General features: G+C 33.7%; 1 protein-coding gene across 1 annotated transcript in view; it reads left to right on the top strand.

Annotated features, from left to right (window-relative positions):
* Window positions 1-2,012: 2,012 nt before the first annotated feature.
* Src42A (Tyrosine-protein kinase Src42A) overlaps window positions 2,013-18,064 on the top strand; it is a 339,096-nt gene continuing 323,044 nt past the window's right edge. The window contains exon 1 of the mRNA XM_081755251.1: window positions 2,013-2,839. Within this exon, the coding sequence (XP_081611377.1) occupies window positions 2,442-2,839 (398 nt within the window). The 5' untranslated portion in view covers window positions 2,013-2,441. The remainder of the gene's footprint in view (window positions 2,840-18,064) is intronic.

The following is an 18,064-nucleotide window of genomic DNA, read 5'->3' as shown; positions in this document are numbered from 1 at the left end:
AACGCTCTACTACAGCTACCGCGGTCCTTTTTATAACCAAGATCAATCTCGCGCTTATTAGAGGTGGTTGCCAATAAACTCAGATCTATATCATCAACTTAGTAGAATCTGTATTGAAAATATTCTGTTAAAAACAATCAGTGGAAGTTTAAGCAAAATCAACCCAATAATATGGTCAAATGTTTAGCTACACACTCGTGTATAAAATAATACCTTTTGATTTTCCTTAAATAAAATAGTTAATTGAAACCGATGGGTTTTAAAGGAAATTACAACTTCCACTTAGGAAATTGCTGCTCATAGAAGCTGAATGTATCTTAGATTCATGATACATTGTGTTTAAAATGAGTCAAACTTTTGAATAGCATCACCCGCATGTGTCACAATTCATAAAATTGGAACGGATTTGGGAAAATTTGCCAAGAAAACTTTCTTTCTTAAATTTGGATACCAGAACATCAGTTTAAGGCATTATATCTTACAAAAAAAAAAAAAAAAAAAAAAGTGTTCTAGGCTATATACATATTTGCCAAGTTTCATTGAAATATGATTAATACATATGAAAATTATTTTAAAAATCGAACCATGTATATAATACAAATTTAAAAAATCGGAAAAGATACTTTACTTAGGAAGATTCTCCCCGAACCGTAATTCTTTTGTTTTCGTTGCTTGTACGCCATTATCTTTAAAATGAATAAGTGTTTCGGATGATACCTTATAGGCCCTATATGTGTCACGTGTCCGTAAATCAGGGAAAATTCCTTTTTTTTCCGAAAAAAAAACTTTCTTTCTCTTTCTGGGTATACGTGGGGGAGGGGGATATATATGTAAAAAATAAACTGATCTCGATCAAATTTACAACATAGATGAGTTTGAGGTCTATGATTTTTTTTATCATTTTACTTTGACGGTGCAACTTAAGATATTTAAAAATGATCGAAAATGACCGATATCAGTGTCGAATCCATAGTTTTCGGGGTCGCTGAGATGCACAGTGATACTTCCGATTCATCCAAATTCGGCTTCCATTAGTACTTTCTTTCCAAAATGTAACTTATTCTTCCCCATGCAAAGAACGGCTGTTCTGCTAGTATATATATATATATATATATATATATATATATATATATATATATATATATATATATATATATATATATATATATATATATATATATATTAAGAAATTCCCTTTCCTGTTCCAATTATTATCTAGTATAAAATTCTACAGTTGTAGCTACTACCAAAGGACTTAAAAATAAAAAAGTACATAATCATCAGAATGAACATAGTGAGTTAGTGGTAGAATGCTTACCGGTACCTCTTATGCGAGGGATTTTTGGATCGATCTCAAATGATGTGAGTTTGTGGTCGACAACATTGTATCCGTGAGTCCTCTAGCGGTTCTTTGTTTCTTCCTAGTAATTATTTCATGATGATTTATTTCTATTAATTATCTCGCTGCTTTAGCCTTCAGAGAATTATTAACGGACGTAAAACTAATATGTATTTATTGTTTGTTTGTGTTACAATGTTTTCTTTTTTCAGTTTAACGTCTCCTGCTTATGCACTGAGGCTAGAATAGATGGGGATGATGACATGGATGAATGATACAAGTGGGAGGAAACGGAAGAACCCCAAGAACCCCCTCTCCCCGCACACTGTTTTTGTCCACCAGAAAGCTGTGCTGTTAGAAAATAACGCATTCCAATTTTCTGGAGCTCCTGTTCCCCTAACTATATACTCGGAACATAATTACACGTAAGGAACATAGATTTGTGAACTTGACCCTTTCTTTTCTATAGAGTTCTAAATAAACTCTTAAAAAAAAAAAAAAAAAATCTTTTTATGAGAATATGTTCTGTTTCGTTCCCGAGCGCTGCTAGTATTTCTTACTTTCTCTTCTAGATGGCAGTGCTATTCATTCTATCCTCCAGATTAACAATCCGTGACGTCATGAACTACTTTTACAGTTCCTGGGACATTATTTTCGATTGTAGTACATTTTCTCTCTCATATAAAGTAATATAACTCTCTACACAGTTGTGTTGTGATATTTTTCCAACACATTACAACCTTAAATATTGATGAGTTACTCTTCGCGCATATTAGAACTAAGTTTCGGGAAGTCAGTGGGAGGTGCTAAGGCGCGCAACTGCAATGGCTGTCGACTTGTTTTCCTCTTGGATTACAGCGCATGAATGGTGCTGTTAACCAAGTGGCAAGAGGATGGTGGTGTGTCTTGGTTTGTTCGTTTGTAACCGAATCGTTAGATTGTTTTCGAGTGTGATGTGTTTTTGAAGGTTTTGTGTTGTAAGCGGAGATGCAAATACATATGTATTCGCTAAGTGTATAGCAGTTGTAGTTTCAATATTTTCAGTTTTGTTTTGTTGTGTGTTTTCTTTCCCCATCAGTAAAAGCAGTGAGTGAGTGTCACAATGGGGAATTGCTTCAGCCGCTCACGAAACAGTACCACCAAGAAAGAAGGGATTCCAGCACCAACTCTAAAGGAAAATCCGAGTGCTAGTGCTTCAAACACACCTTTGACCTTGCCTCCTCATGATCCTACAGGACATAGAGAGGTTAGGAATGGACCAAATCTACCCCCTTTACCAGAACCCGAGGGATCTGGAAGCTCAAATGCGAAAATATTTGTCGCGCTGTATGATTATGACGCTAGAACTGATGAGGACTTAAGTTTCCGTAAAGGCGAACATTTAGAAATTCTTAATGACACTCAAGGTGATTGGTGGCTAGCTCGAAGCAAAGCCACGAAACAAGAAGGTTATATTCCATCGAATTACGTTGCGAAATTGAAGTCAATAGAAGCAGAACCGTAAGTACCACATATAAATATTTTTTTTGTTTGTTTGTTTTTCCACGCTTTCATCAGGGGTGGATCCAGGACCGACTTCTCGGGGGGGGGGGGGGAGGTCTGTTGTCATACTGCTACTTTTAAGGGATCCAAACTTTGGGATGGGTTTTTATTTATATATATATAAAATAAGAAAGTTTCGTCTTCTGGGGGGGGGGAGATTGCCCCGTTCGCCCCCTCCCCCCCTGGATCCGCTCCTGGCTTTCATAACACGAAAAAATAGTTATATGGTGCAGATTTAGACTTGAAAAATGTGTTTGTTTTGTGTTTGGGTCATTGACCAAGATTTGAAGATATTGATACAAATCAATAATAATAATAATAATACCAAGCGGTTGCTAAATCTTTAAAATTTTATTGTTTATTTACGTTCGCCTGAAATATAGATAAAATAACAAATAAAATACTAAGTAATCATCATCAACGAATGGACCGCTTGCCTTTCTTTGCTTGTGTAAAGCAGGCTGTTGGTCAGCTTTTTTACTTCTTAATCAGGATACCATGGGTTCAAACCCCATTGGCGGCTATCGTGATTGTTTTCTCTTATTCGTCAGGATAGTACCTTGGACCGATTTCTATGTTGTTGATTACAAATTATTCCAATATAAACTGTCTTAGCTAACTTAGTAAAAATAAATGAATCATCAGCTTCGTAATAGTTACAAAACTATTGAACGAATTTAGCTTTTTTTTAAAAAAAAAAAATCTGCTGTCTAGCAATTTTTTTTGAGAAGATTAGAAGTTACGACAGCTTACAAAATGAATGGGTGTCGGTCGGTACAAGACTGGTTTCACCAGTTGTTCATCTGCCATGCTTGTTTGTATCATGTAAAGTAGTCCGTCTGCGAGAATACGTGTTCTACTAAGGTGGGCTGGGAGGTGCTGGATGAATGAAAACCTGAGTTTGAATCACTGTATTAGGAAGAAATAGATTTAATTCTCGTTAACTTTCTTTGACAATATCGAAGGTATCGGAGACAGAACGTATTGCTTGAGCTGGTGTCCAAATTACTACTTGTAATAATAATAATAATAAATCATTGTTATACGCCTCACGATTATACCCTATAGGATAAAGGTGGATGAGGATTAACGAAAATTGATATGAAAGGATGGTGGATTGTGAAAGGAATTAATTGGCTAAGGATGTGGGAGAAAATGCACGGACCTGATATTGTCCATCACAAATTCACATGATCTGGGTTCGAACCAAGCTCCCTTCATAACAGAAGAGAGCGCTCTACCACTGAATTACAGTTTCCCCAAATTACGACTAATCAGGTCTTCTTTGTAGGCTTAATACTCATAGTGAGGGGCGGACACGGAAACACACACACACAAAGAAGCATAAAGACAGCTTTTTTTTTTTCTCCAAACTAAATGTTTCGGCATCCTCATTGATGGAATGGAATACGTATCCTCGAATGGTCGGGAAGAAACTGAACTAAAGTGGGAAAAAGAGAGAGAGAGAGCGAAAGAATAAAGATGTATGAATTGGATAACGCTGAAGCTGCCTTTGTGTTTCCTGCTGCGCTCACAAATACCAGTAAGAATTGATAGGCTTGTTTTAACGTTAGCAAATGAAAAACATTGTTAAAACCTTTTTGCAATATTTGAAATTCCAAGCCAAATATTATACTGCTTACTTCTTATCTCGTGGCAACCGTTTCTGTAAAATTATTCCCTTCATATTAGAGCGCAACCTTACTTTTCTAGTACATAAAACAATAGGTTTTGGATAAGAATCTTGCTTCCTCTCGTTCCTCAAGATCTTACACTCATTTTTAAGGTAAACCGAAAGGTTCAATTGAGCAACAAACCGTTCGGTTATTTTAGAGTCTCATACTTTCGAGTTACCAAAAGATTCAATGCTAGAAGACTTTGGGACGAAGAATATAGAGTACAAAGAAAAGTTAAAACGAAATAAATATATAAATAAATTAATAATAACAATAAACAAACATGAACAAATAAGTTGATAGGTAGGGAGATGGGGGCAAGATTCTAGATTACTGGTCCCCCTTCCCTGGATGCGGGTCAGTGATATAGATGATCCAGAAGAGCCGAAAAGAAAATAATACACTTTTTGTGATCTTCCGGGTCACCTATACCACTGACCTTCATCTCCCTAACCCCCTACCCACCCCGACAACAACAAAATTTTCTATAAAAGTATACCAGGGCAACCTTCGACAATTTCAAAAAACCTAAAATATCACTATTTTACAAAATGTTAAATACTTTTCCAAAGCATAGAGAAGCAAGCCCCCTTAATCCCCCGACAACAATAAACATTTCTACACACGTATGGCGGAAAAACTTCTAACCAAAAAGAAAAAAAGAAAAAGAAAAAAGAACATATTAATATAATTAATTATAAATAGTGTTCACAGCAATTAAAGAAACATCATCATCGTAAGCATGAGGAAGAAGGAGCATGTATCAGGTAAGCAAATAATTCAATTTATGAAAAATATAGGGGGACCAGTAATCTAGAACCTTCCCGGAGAGGGGCAGCTTTTTGGATCAAAAGATCCAATATATTTCAATCAAACATTTTCTTGTACGCCTTATATCTGGAGAACTTCATATAGTGTAGCCAAACCCAAACTGTCACTCAACTCAGTGATATGCTTATTCCGTAGAAAATACGAAAACTAGATTTAGGGGCCGTTCAAAATTTTGTGGACCCTGATCCAAAAACTAGTTATCGGCCAAGATCGCAATCTTTTAATCCTTTATTATTATTATTATTATTATTATTATTATTATTATTATTATTATTATTATTATTATTATTATTATTATTATTATTCCTAAAATTCTTGTTACTGAATTTTTCTGATACCGATTTATCTAGTAATCTTCCAGCCAATTATCTGTAGTAAAGTCTTGCCATAGATTAAGAAGCTAATTAGATTAGATTAGTTTCTTAATCTTCGGTATTACAAACTGTAATAGGGTGACTAAAAAAAGTGCACCGAAATAGGTAAGAATTTAAAGAAGATATTTGTTGTACTGCTGAAGTATATACCTTATTTTCTTATTCTAAGATTCCTTCTATGTATTTTAAAATTTCTTCGTACTTAAAACTGGAGTTTGTATCTAAGATTGTAAATCACTGTCCTCCAAAACGTATCACTATTTTTCTGTCGATAAAAGAAGAGAAATACTAAGAAAATTACCCTAATGAATATTTTTCTCCTTTAACCCGTAACCGGCACATATACTGTATTTTTTGTTACACTTAAGGAATACTGTAAATGGGTTCCTGGGATCCAGCATAAACTACTTATGTTTAACATAAGACACATACATTCAAAAATGATTATAACACTTGTGCAATCACATGTGACTTTCTTGAAAATATCAACACTCTTGTTTTCTGAGTTTTTAATGAAATACGAAATTTACAGATAAATATTCTATAACCTATTTATTAGTTAGTACTCATAGGGATACATAATGAAATTAAGTGTGATTTTGTCACCACAATTTTACTTTAGGATGTATAAAATTATTTTGAATTTGACAGTCCATAGTCTCATCTAACTGCAATAGTTTAATTGAGTTCTTAATACAGTAAAAAAACTGCAATGTGTTCTGTAAGAAAATTAAAATGTGGCATTTGTAAGAGAGATGGCAATTCTGATTTTGATATTTTAAGTGCATTTCCTATTAGGTTAGGTAAATGCCATTTCATTATATTATGTTGTGGTGTTCTACGTGGAATGAAGGCTTATTTGTCCAATTGTATCGATTCTTTCCATAAAAAAAATATGTTATTCAATAATCACTTGACCATCACTTTCGTCCGCACTTGTTTCAGACTCAATTTCATGTTCACTGCACTCAAAATCACTTTCAGATACACTTAATACCATCATCGGTACTTGACACTTCACGAAGTGCACGTTCTACTTCTTCGACCACAACATTCTTAGCACAAGCCATTCCTCTGAACTTCTGAAGTACTTGTAAAAATGTTACACAAAAGGAACATATGGGTCCCCAGGGGCCCGAACAAAGCCAGTTCACAGAGACCGTAGACACAACAAGCGCCTACCTTATACTGTTTGAACGAGAACAGCAGTGACCACAAGTACTGCGATAACCACTGATTTGTTGCCAATACAAGCGGAAAGAGAGGCAAGATAAAATTGGCTTGGGTCCCCAAGACCCATATCTTCCGGTTACGGTTTAAAAAATTGTAACTACCCCAGATATTTTGTCAAATTATGTTCTGATTCTGACGGTTTGTTTTCCTTTTGTTTGTTTACTTCTTGACTTCGTTAAATACATGTGGCACAACAAGGTAGTTGTTTCTCGTAGTGAAACAAAAGGACTGGACATACTTCCGTGCTAAAAGACCATCACTATACTCCTACGCATACGAAAACGATCTATTAGGACCGGCATTCATCCATCTTCCATTATTATCCATCATTTTCATTGTTTTTTTTTTTTTTTTACATTGAATTTACTGATTCAAAATAATGTTATGGGTAATTGGGATCTAGGTCTGCACCTGACGGTACAAAACTTCAATTGATATTATGAAAGATCTTAGAATATAGAGGATTTTATTATTATTATTATTATTATTATTATTATTATTATTATTATTATTATTATTATTATTATTATTATTATTATTATTTTGAGCGTAACGTCCCATGTTTACACACCGATGCTAAGGGAGGTGGTCATGATTAGATGGATGATAATGTCGAAATGATGAAATTGGGAGAACTCCGAGAAAACCCACGCTAGTGGAATCTGGGAGCAGACTATTTTAATCAGTATAGTGTTCTCAGCTTGTTATCTTTCCGATGAAATGGAAGTTGCATATAAACATTATTGTAATTAAAAGATTTTAGATTGACAGCTGTTGTTCATGTTGTAAATTAGAGGCTTTGAAACGTCATGTTTCATCATAACTGCAGAAGCACATTCTTCAAAGGGCAATGTTTTGTAATATCTGTTAGTTTCAAATCTCGAAAATAGATGGATTTCGAGATAACAGGATGAGGCTTAATGCAAGTCGGATAAACTCTATAAAAATACATCTAGGTGGCTGCTCTTAACAGGAAATTCAACTAGTCAACTTTTAAAACGCGAGTTTTATCTTGAGCTGTGATCAACACATAGGTAAAAATCATTATCATAAATCTTCACAGAGGAATGATTTATTGTATTCTACCCCAAGTATAAGCAAAATAAAAGAGAATTTGAGAGCAAGGATTGTACTCATTTATCTCCTAGAAACTATGATTCCGTAAATATACCGTACTTGTATTCTTCGTATTATAGACACAAAGATTTTCTCAACTGATAAAGAGACCTTGAAAAGGCAGTGATACCAAAACTACTTGAGATTTAACTTCCAAGGTTTGTCCTAATTTTCTAGATTATAGTAGTTCTAAATTATCAATTTTCTTTGATTTTAGGAATTTGCAAGATCTGTTTTGGAGTGAGCGTACTTGACATATTAAAGTTAAAATCATTTCTATTAGAAAATTCTTATTAAACGATTGAAGAGTACGTAAATATCATGACAAGGTAATATTACTTTATTTTACTCATGTAAATTCTTTGTACCTATGACGCATGTTACACTTACTTGAGGACATTCCTCGTACTTGTAAGTTCATACGAAAGAAATAAATACAAATACAAATACATACACAGTGTGTTTAAAATATACTGTGATGTAAAATTGGTGTGTAAAGAAAAGCATGGTGAATAAGAGGAAACCATAGAGGAAAGGGTTGTCCTGGGGAAATTTGATGGGAAGAAAAGCATGATACCATAGAGGAAAGGGACATTTGTCCTTGATATATACAGTATTACTGGATTTTACTGAAAGGTAATATAGTAGGCAAATATTGTTTAGTGGGAAAAAGTGAGAGCGTTTGACGCAAGATAATCAGATTATCATAGACTTCGACGCAAGTTTGTCACTTAGATGATCATGTAATACGTTTCGACTGAGGTAGGCTAATTAGGAACGCCTTAACATTTCTCCCTACGGCCGACATTTTAGATCACAACATATACTGATCAAAGTGAATATTTTGTTTAAATTGTAGCAAATATAAAATGAGAATATAAAAGTTGAATATTGAAGGGTGGAAACCAAAATTAAATTCCGAAATTTTACGTAAAGCACTTACATTCTGATGAAAAACATAGGAACCAATAGTTGTAGAAACAACTTTGCGTTATCGGGATGCATCTTCAGAAGAAATAGAAGGACATCAGGATCAAAGAAGGGCTAATAAGCCATGGGTTACCAGTACTCAAAAAATGTTAAAGAAAGTAGGGGAACTGGATATAGAACAAGATAATACTAAAGGGTGCTAAAGGAAATGTATCAGAAAAAGTACGCAAGGAAGCTAATAAAAAATAAATAAATAAATAAATGAGACTCGTTTTAATTAAGCTCTGTCGCTTTGAGTTCAAAACCTCGCGGGTCAAACTCTCATGGGACGAAGTTTGACCTAGTACAAAATTTGTTCAAAATCTCGCGGGGTAATAACTCGCCATAGTAATTTCTTCAGCGTAGAATATTCGAAATAAAGTTGTATGTACTGTATAAAGCTCTATGTAAAAACAAGCAAATAAATAAATAAAATAAAAACATACAGTAAAACCAGCATAAACGGACATTTACATAATACGAATCTAGTTTTTGTGCCAGCAAAAGCATATGTGTTATTACGGGACAGTTCCCACTATTTCACAAACGCTCTTAGATACAGACGCAGGCACCTTTTCCTCCACAACATTTTAGTAACCTCTTCATAATGGACAGGAACTATTCTCACTTCAAACGATTTTGCACAGAAAACACTTCCTGAGTACGGTAGACAGAAAATTCATTTCAAATGGTTCAGCCGTTTTCCCGTGATGAAAATTTAGATAACGGCGCACAGTGGTAAATTTTCCCAATTTCCTGGCCAAACCCTCTTGTAATGGACCACTTTGATCCATTACAGGAATTATGTGGTCTTGTCAATGTGTGCCCTTATTCTTTTTATTAACTTATTTAAAATGTTATAAAATATTGTTATTGTTGAATTTGAGCAACCAATTGTGCCAGTCTATGTATTATGTGTTATGTTCCATTCTATTGCTACTATTACATTGTTCATTATTTAGGTGCTTTGTACAGAAGCTTTGTCATCTCCATGAGTGCCATTTCTCTGGTTTTCTAAGTACTGAAGTCTTGAAGAAAAAGAACGAAAAAAAAATTGTTAGTTCGGAATGAAAAGAAAATTGTGATACTATTAATCTTAAAATGTACTTGTTATACCAAAGTAGGTAATCTACAATTAGACATAGGAAAGAACTACACCTAATTTTGTGAATCTCGTAATCAAATAATTAATGTTTTAATATAAATTATTGAGTAGCTACGATTAATATAGTAAAAATGTCGTTCTAAGTAGCTCTTGACCCTAATCCCTATATGTCGCTAAGCTTTAATGCCTAAAATTTAAGTTGCCAAAAATAAATCTACAATTTATAAGACTATATCAAGCAAATCTAGTTCGATATATCTATTATTTAAATAATATAAAATATCAGGAGCATTGAAGTACCGAAATTAAAAATTTGTATCCTACTTAGGCTTATTTGTAGCAGCAATCTGATCATTAAATGTACGTCAAGCAAATGTTGGAATAGTATAATTTTCAAAGGAATATCGTATGTCAGAGTTGTATCAACAGGGGAAGATTATAATTAGTACGGCGATAAACAAACAAACAAATAAATAAATAAATAAATAAATGAAAATGATAATGTATAAAATGAGTATATGTAATGTCCGCGATAAATGTTTTATGATGGTTATGAAGAATGAGAAAGTACCCGGTTAATTGACAATTGCACTCTATTGTGTTCTGTTATAATTTAGTAATTTGTTCCTACAATGAGCTATATGTACATATGAAGATATGAATGTTTTAGATATGTTGCTGCAGATTCGCCGCTGAAACTACTGATGGTATCATCTTGCCTAAAATAGAATATATACAAATTGTTATAAAATTTGCTCTCCTGAAATATAAAAATCCTTATCTATTTCTTGAACTAATCATTACTTTGCTTGATATTTTACGTTGAAAACTGCTGAGATATCATATTAGTATAATCTGTTTACTTTATCTGCACCAACTGTACAAGAATCTGGATACCTGATATGTGTGAGATGCGTTAGAAGCGTTCTGGTCCTATATTATGTATTTGAAGGATTATTTTGAAAACCAACTATTAAAAGAATTGTTGTTGTGAAGCAACATGGCGACCCAAACAAATAATAATAATACATTTTTCATATTCATACTGATAAACAAACGTAACCCACGAAAGTGAGGCGTAACAAATGGCTGAACCCATCTCAGGATGCGTTTTCATGGTGATGGAAACACGTACAGTTGGTCGCCAGGACTGTGGACAGAAATTTATAGAACAACAAATAGATATTGCAGGTGATACGAGTTTTAAATATCTAGAATGGTAAGAATGAGAGCTAATAAATGGCAAAGGCGACTTAGGGAATTTATTAGGGACAAAACGAACATAAAAATGAATATAAAAGAAGATAAAGGTAACGTAACTGAATGTAGTGTAAAGAGAGAAAGAAGATATTCAGAACTGGATGAATCATGCGATTCTGGTCTTCCTGTTTGCATGACAGATGATATGAAAGATCAGAGTAACGTGAGAATGCATGCCTGTTGTATGAATAAAACGATATCAGATAAGGAAGGACGTAAAATAGTGGCGTCTCTAATATGTGCTAAGTGTGATTCCATTTATCACTGTAAATGTATAAACATGTCGTACGAAACATTGGAACAATTGATTTTAAAAGAAGAAGCTTGGGTATGTGATCGTTGTAAGAATGAGAAAATGAATGCCGATTGCGAAGAAGAAATTGTGCGGCAATTTGTTTTGAAAGAAGAAGTACCACAGAAAGAAAAGTACCCTAATCAACATGAAATAGAAGCAAGTTTTGAAGCTATTAAGAAACTGTTAGCAATTTTAATTCAACAGTCAAAGAGTAATTTAAATGAGGAGAATCAAACCCAAAGTGAAAATAAAAAGTTATGTGAAAACATTCAAAAGAATCAGATAAGCAACGAAAAATATTTTGAAAATGTGGAAAAGGTGAAGGATGCTGCAGACATCTCGCAAGTTGTACAAAGGGAGGTTTTACACGAAGAACCTAAGGTAGTACCAGGGAAACTAGCTGTTTGCTGTTTTTGTGGTTATACGTCAGCATATTTGAATCATTGTCAGAGATGTAAGAAAAAGTTTCCTGAAAAAGTGAAAATAATTTCTGAAAGTAATCATGATGGTATTAAGTTGAGAGATAAAATCTCATCAGAGAAATGTTATAAAATGACCAATAGGACGGATGGAAATACCAGTCATAGTGGAAAGAGAACTGCTTCAGCTAATACAAAAACTAACCCTTCAGAACCAGCCAAACATACTCAAAGCAAAGCATATGATGAACCAGTTTGTTTAACACTCTCCTCAGAAGAAGAGCATTCAAGTACAAATGAGAACAATGAGTCAAGAGTGAAATGTAATCCTTCTTTAGATAAAGTGCATTCAGCGATTGGTTGCAGCAATGAGGAGTCTATCATTACGAATTACTATGACGAAGCTAGTTGTGATATCTATGAGCAACAGCAAAGAGTTAAAGGATCTGGAAGAGAATTGGATATGGAAGGAATAATAGATGGATCTGAGCCAAGTCAGTTGGATCTATTACAGTGTCACAAAGTACGAACAGGTTCATACGAAGTAGTGCCAAAAGATAGAGTGGTTGTGTCGTCGGAAGGTGTACTCGCTATTGCGAATAAATATGAAAGCGTTGGTATTAGTGTTGCTTTTAATGAACAAGACGATACTCGGAAATGCATTACGTTGTTACCTGAAAAATTACCAGGAGATAGTAAATTTATTTTGAAACAAGTATATGAAGCTCCTAAAGCTCTTGAAGAATTGGACAGCAAAAAATCAAATAAAATACTTGTAACAGCATCATCAAAAGAGGTACAACAGATATATAAGAAAGCAAATAATAGGAGAAAAAGAATGGAGCTAATAAAACACCGAAAGAAGAAGAAAATGAAATTTTGTGGACTTGAGCGAACAAAAGATGGATGTATGTATCTGAAGAAGCCTGGAATGGAACTAGAAGAGCACAGAAAGAAGAAGAAAATGAAATTTTGTGAACTTAAACGAGCAAAAGAGTGTTGTACGTATCTGAAGAAGCCCGAACGGAACAAAGTGATGAAGAGGATAATGAATACTACGAAAGGAAGAAAAAAGAGAAGAATTTGGAGGTGTAAACGAAATAGGATGAAAGAGAAAATAAAGAAGAAAGTACGTTGGGTGAATAGCTTCAAGAAAGCTAGTTTCGTGTGCCAAGATGTATACAAAAGGAAAAGAAGAAAGAAAGCACGTGAACTCGGATGGATGATAAACTGGTTTCACGTAAAAGAACTGCTGAACTGGAAATTTCGGAGGAAATTTTATGATGTTGCTATTATGAGATGTGCTCACCTTAGTAGCCAAGGGAGGACACGAATAATGTGTTCAACTTTCATTAATTTAAGTTGTTCAACTTGCTTATTCACATATAGATTTTCTAATTATATGTTCAATGTGTTATGACCGAAATTAGGTTTGTAGTTTGTTAATGAGATTGGCGCGACAGGTAACTACAAAGGATACATTAGTTTTAAATAGTTGAGGATCGGTTGAGTAATTTTATCCTAGAGTATTTTATCGTACTAAAGAACGTCGCAAACTGGCGACCGTGACAGGATGTTAACTTGTTGAGTCAATCTAGTTCGTTCAATTTTATTGCTTTGAAAAAAAATAATAATATTTTTTTATTTGAAGACGGGGCAAACTGTAATGGACCACTTTGATCCATTACAGGAATTATGTGGTCTTGTCAATGTGTGCCCTTATTCTTTTTATTAACTTATTTAAAATGTTATAAAATATTGTTATTGTTGAATTTGAGCAACCAATTGTGCCAGTCTATGTATTATGTGTTATGTTCCATTCTATTGCTACTATTACATTGTTCATTATTTAGGTGCTTTGTACAGAAGCTTTGTCATCTCCATGAGTGCCATTTCTCTGGTTTTCTAAGTACTGAAGTCTTGAAGAAAAAGAACGAAAAAAAAAATTGTTAGTTCGGAATGAAAAGAAAATTGTGATACTATTAATCTTAAAATGTACTTGTTATACCAAAGTAGGTAATCTACAATTAGACATAGGAAAGAACTACACCTAATTTTGTGAATCTCGTAATCAAATAATTAATGTTTTAATATAAATTATTGAGTAGCTACGATTAATATAGTAAAAATGTCGTTCTAAGTAGCTCTTGACCCTAATCCCTATATGTCGCTAAGCTTTAATGCCTAAAATTTAAGTTGCCAAAAATAAATCTACAATTTATAAGACTATATCAAGCAAATCTAGTTCGATATATCTATTATTTAAATAATATAAAATATCAGGAGCATTGAAGTACCGAAATTAAAAATTTGTATCCTACTTAGGCTTATTTGTAGCAGCAATCTGATCATTAAATGTACGTCAAGCAAATGTTGGAATAGTATAATTTTCAAAGGAATATCGTATGTCAGAGTTGTATCAACAGGGGAAGATTATAATTAGTACGGCGATAAACAAATAAATAAATAAATAAATAAATAAATGAAAATGATAATGTATAAAATGAGTATATGTAATGTCCGCGATAAATGTTTTATGATGGTTATGAAGAATGAGAAAGTACCCGGTTAATTGACAATTGCACTCTGTTGTGTTCTGTTATAATTTAGTAATTTGTTCCTACAATGAGCTATATGTACATATGAAGATATGAATGTTTTAGATATGTTGCTGCAGATTCGCCGCTGAAACTACTGATGGTATCATCTTGCCTAAAATAGAATATATACAAATTGTTATAAAATTTGCTCTCCTGAAATATAAAAATCCTTATCTATTTCTTGAACTAATCATTACTTTGCTTGATATTTTACGTTGAAAACTGCTGAGATATCATATTAGTATAATCTGTTTACTTTATCTGCACCAACTGTACAAGAATCTGGATACCTGATATGTGTGAGATGCGTTAGAAGCGTTCTGGTCCTATATTATGTAGTTGAAGGATTATTTTGAAAACCAACTATTAAAAGAATTGTTGTTGTGAAGCAACATGGCGACTCAAACAAATAATAATAATACATTTTTCATATTCATACTGATAAACAAACGTAACCCACGAAAGTGAGGCGTAACACTCTAATTACATATAATTCCATATTTTTGCTACTCAGTTGTTAAATGCATAAATAGAAAAGCTTAAAATCGTTGTAGTGCCGTGGTTGAGTAGTAGAATCAAGTCTTATGATCTTAATTTTGGCAAGTAAAGTGAAACTATGCAATGGATTAAATTTATAACATTCAGTAGTCATGTTTTATGTATTCAGTTTGTAAGTTTGTGAGCATAATTTCAGATAAAGCTATCAATAATGATGTACTGTCTCAATATTAACTAAAAATGCTCATAATGTACTCTCAAAAATACTAAATAAATATACATTTAACACACATAATTATATACCAGTAAAATTACAATTTGAAATGCTATATGCATGTTGCAAAATAAACCAAAAGAAAATCAAACAATGTTTTAAAATTAAAAAAAAAATAAATAATAATAATAATTAGAAGTTTATGCCTAACAGTAATTTGGTCACCATCAAAATTTATAACTGAATATTATAGGTCATCTGTTTGTTTTTCTATCCAGGGCCGTAACTTGTTGGGGGGAGGCAGGAGGGGCAAATGGCCCCCAGGGAAGCTCTCCACTGTTCGAGGGGGCCCCACTTTAACACAAAATTTTCTTACTCCATATACGATATGAACATGAAATCATAAATGAAGCACCGAACAGGTTCACTACATTACATAAACAGAACAGCACACAAAAGATTAAAAAAAAAAAAAAAAGGTCGTGGGCTCATTTCAATAAAATATTCTATTGTTTAAGCCCCTAGAAATAATATTTATTCATATGACTTTGAGATTTGTATTGTCCCCTTATTGGAATGACTCAGGAGCGTGAGGGAAGGCCCACAGGCTCCAGGAACCCACAAAGAGTAAGAGAAAAATGGAAAGAAGGGGCCTATTTTCGAATTTTGCGGGAGAGCCCAAAACAACTTTTCCTAGGGGCCCAAATATTAATACTTGCCCCTCCAGAAGAAAATGTAAGTTACAGCGCTGTTTCTATCCCATTTCTGCAACAATAATATCAGACTTTCACGGGTATAATGAAGTCTTATAGGTTTGCAGAATTGGGGAGATGATGGGCGAGGGTTTTTCCAAGTCATGTTCCTGCTTTAAATTCTCATCTGAATGGGAACAAAAGATGTGTCAAACATGCTTGCATCAGATGTATTTTTATCTTCGAACTTCTGATGATTTTCTTTGTGACAGGAACTCCCGTCACATCATTTTGAAATCGAGCTCAATATTTTCCTTCTCCCCCGAATTCAAGTCATGGATAAACAGCATCTTGGACTTCGGTTACTCTCTTAGCTCTGTGGTTTAAATTCCCTTGCAACGTTGTTCAGAAACACTAATCACTGTCTCCCCAGGGTAGCACTTTCTCTTAACTTCCGGAACAGTTCTGTACTCGGGGAAAATTATTATTATTGGCATCATTTGCAGCTAATCTCATGACATTATATTTCGATTTTGTTAGCTTGGCTTCAACAATAGCTAACAATGAGTTTTCCTCTGTTAATGGGACTATGGAATCCGACGATGTTGTATATGCCTTTCTGTGCTTGGAAGTTCTGGTCGGAGTAGTAAAAATAATGGCCCTTGACTAATCTTGCAGTCTCAGTTTCTCCTGCAGCTCATAGGCTCATTTGCGTTGCATATGCAAGTTCACTTTTAGTTATTGTTGCTCGCAATGTAACTGTTTTCCTCCTTTATCAACGGTCGCTACTTTTCCCAAATTCAGTCACTGGACGCCCACCTCTCCGATGCGTTTCAGCAGCATTGATAGGAAAACTGATGGTCTTTTGCAGGCACTGTTGGTTCTGGTCAAGAGATGTTTGTGTATTTCTTTTTGTCTTTTGCTATCTACTTTTAAAATCGCATATTAAATGATTTAACCCAACTTTTAAGTCTATATATTCCCTCACAAATTTGCATTTCCCTCCGAATTTTAGTGCTGTCTTTTCTTCCATAATATAAAATAATTCCGTCCTTGTTAGAGTTATATGTCTGCTTCCTGATCCTGAAAGTAAATAAAAGTACTTTTTGTACAATTTGTTCAAATAATTAGCAAACACTGGCGTAAACCTAACTGTGCAGTTTCAGATAATTTGTACGGTTACTCGTAAAATGGCAGCTAAAAGCAGCAGTTATGACTGCAATCTGAAATAATAATATCCATTCTATAAAATTTGAGCCACAGTGTTACTTGATCTTGCAGGATCGGTAACTTTAAATCTGTGCGAAAATTTAAACGAAGATGCATTATTACATAATACACATACGTATATAGGTAAAACGTTATTAGTAATTCTCAGTAAATATCATACTAAAATATTCAACAAACCTCCGGGAATTTAATCCATGTGGTTTTCTTTTCTAACACTAATCTTTACAATATAATAACTTTAGGAAAGTAGAATTTCAGAATCACCATTCACAGGATTATCTCAAGCTGACTGAAGTGCATGTTTAGATTATTATTCTGGCTTCGTATATTTTTCAAAAGAGATAAGATAAACAAGAGTTTAAAGCCACATCCTTTCTCTTCAATTTATAATAAACATAGAAAGCTAAATTAACGATTTTGATTTTAGGATTTTGGCCAGGAATTTGGGAAAATGTACCACTGTGCGGCGATTTGAATGTGGAGAAAATATTATGTAAATTGCCTGTTCCCCCCCCCCCCCCTTCTTTAAAAGCAGAATTCTCGAAAATGCTGGGATACGTGTTCACTTTTTTTTTTTTTTTTTTTTTTTTTTTTTTTTAACGAGGGATTTGTATACAGATTTTAATCTTCGTAACTTAAGGAATTTGTAAAATATTAAATCATTGGCATAA

This window comes from Thermobia domestica, chromosome 1 (genome assembly GCF_964235325.1).
Source record: "Thermobia domestica chromosome 1, izTheDome1.hap1.1, whole genome shotgun sequence".
NCBI classification, from domain to species: domain Eukaryota; kingdom Metazoa; phylum Arthropoda; class Insecta; order Zygentoma; family Lepismatidae; genus Thermobia; species Thermobia domestica.
This window is presented reverse-complemented; position numbering and strand designations above follow the sequence as displayed.